The sequence below is a fragment of the Terrapene carolina genome, unplaced genomic scaffold, assembly GCF_002925995.2.
Source record: "Terrapene carolina triunguis isolate 2854851 unplaced genomic scaffold, T_m_triunguis-2.0 Scaffold662, whole genome shotgun sequence".
NCBI lineage: Eukaryota > Metazoa > Chordata > Testudines > Emydidae > Terrapene > Terrapene triunguis.
This window is the reverse complement of record NW_020665013.1, coordinates 596,017-596,638: the sequence shown is the minus strand read 5'-3', so window position 1 is coordinate 596,638 and position 622 is coordinate 596,017. Positions and strand designations below refer to the sequence as shown.

At 74.8% G+C, this 622-nt stretch overlaps 1 protein-coding gene across 1 annotated transcript in view; it reads right to left on the bottom strand.

Moving 5' to 3' along the window:
- Window positions 1-178, bottom strand: part of TIMM44 (translocase of inner mitochondrial membrane 44) — a 70,328-nt gene extending 70,150 nt beyond the window's left edge. The window contains exon 1 of the mRNA XM_026659699.1: window positions 128-178. Coding sequence (XP_026515484.1) covers window positions 128-154 — 27 coding nt within the window. The 5' untranslated portion in view covers window positions 155-178. The remainder of the gene's footprint in view (window positions 1-127) is intronic.
- Window positions 179-622: the final 444 nt, after the last annotated feature.

Sequence of the window (622 nt, the reverse complement as noted above, 5' to 3'; positions counted from 1 at the left end):
GGCCCGCTCCGCTCAACCCCCTCCCCCGGCCCGGCCCGGCCCGCTCCACTCAACCCCCTCCCCCGGCCTGGCCCGCTCCGGCCCGCTCCCCTCGCTCACCGCCCCCGGCCCGGCCCGCTCGGCTCACCCGGCAACCCCAGGCCGCCGCCGCCATCTTGGGAGCGAAGCGTGTGTGAGACCTGCCCGCCGCGCCGCGTGATGGCGTCACCCGCTCGCGCCGGGGGGCGGGGCACCGGCCGGCTCGGGTGGGGTCTGCGCGGGGCCGGGGCGCGAGAAGCCGCCCCAGAGCCGGTGGTATCTTGCGGCAGCGAGTTCCACAGGCTGCCGAAGGCGAGCGGGGAGCTAAGGGCCCGGCCTGGGGACGCAGAGCAGCTGGCGGGTGGCAGCGCCCCGCAGCAGAGCCAGCGAAGCCCCGGGCCGGGGCCCACCTACTGCAGGGCTGGGGGAGCCCGGAACCGGTCCAGGGTCCCGCACACAAACCGCAGGAACGCAGCATTCGTGCCCTTGCAAAGTCAAGTATGCCGGAATTAAGCAACCTTAACTCTGCCTCCTGGAGCACCTGCAGCGTGGGAAGGGCTGTGCAGCAGAACCCCAGCGGTCCCGGCCCCTCGGGAATGGGGGG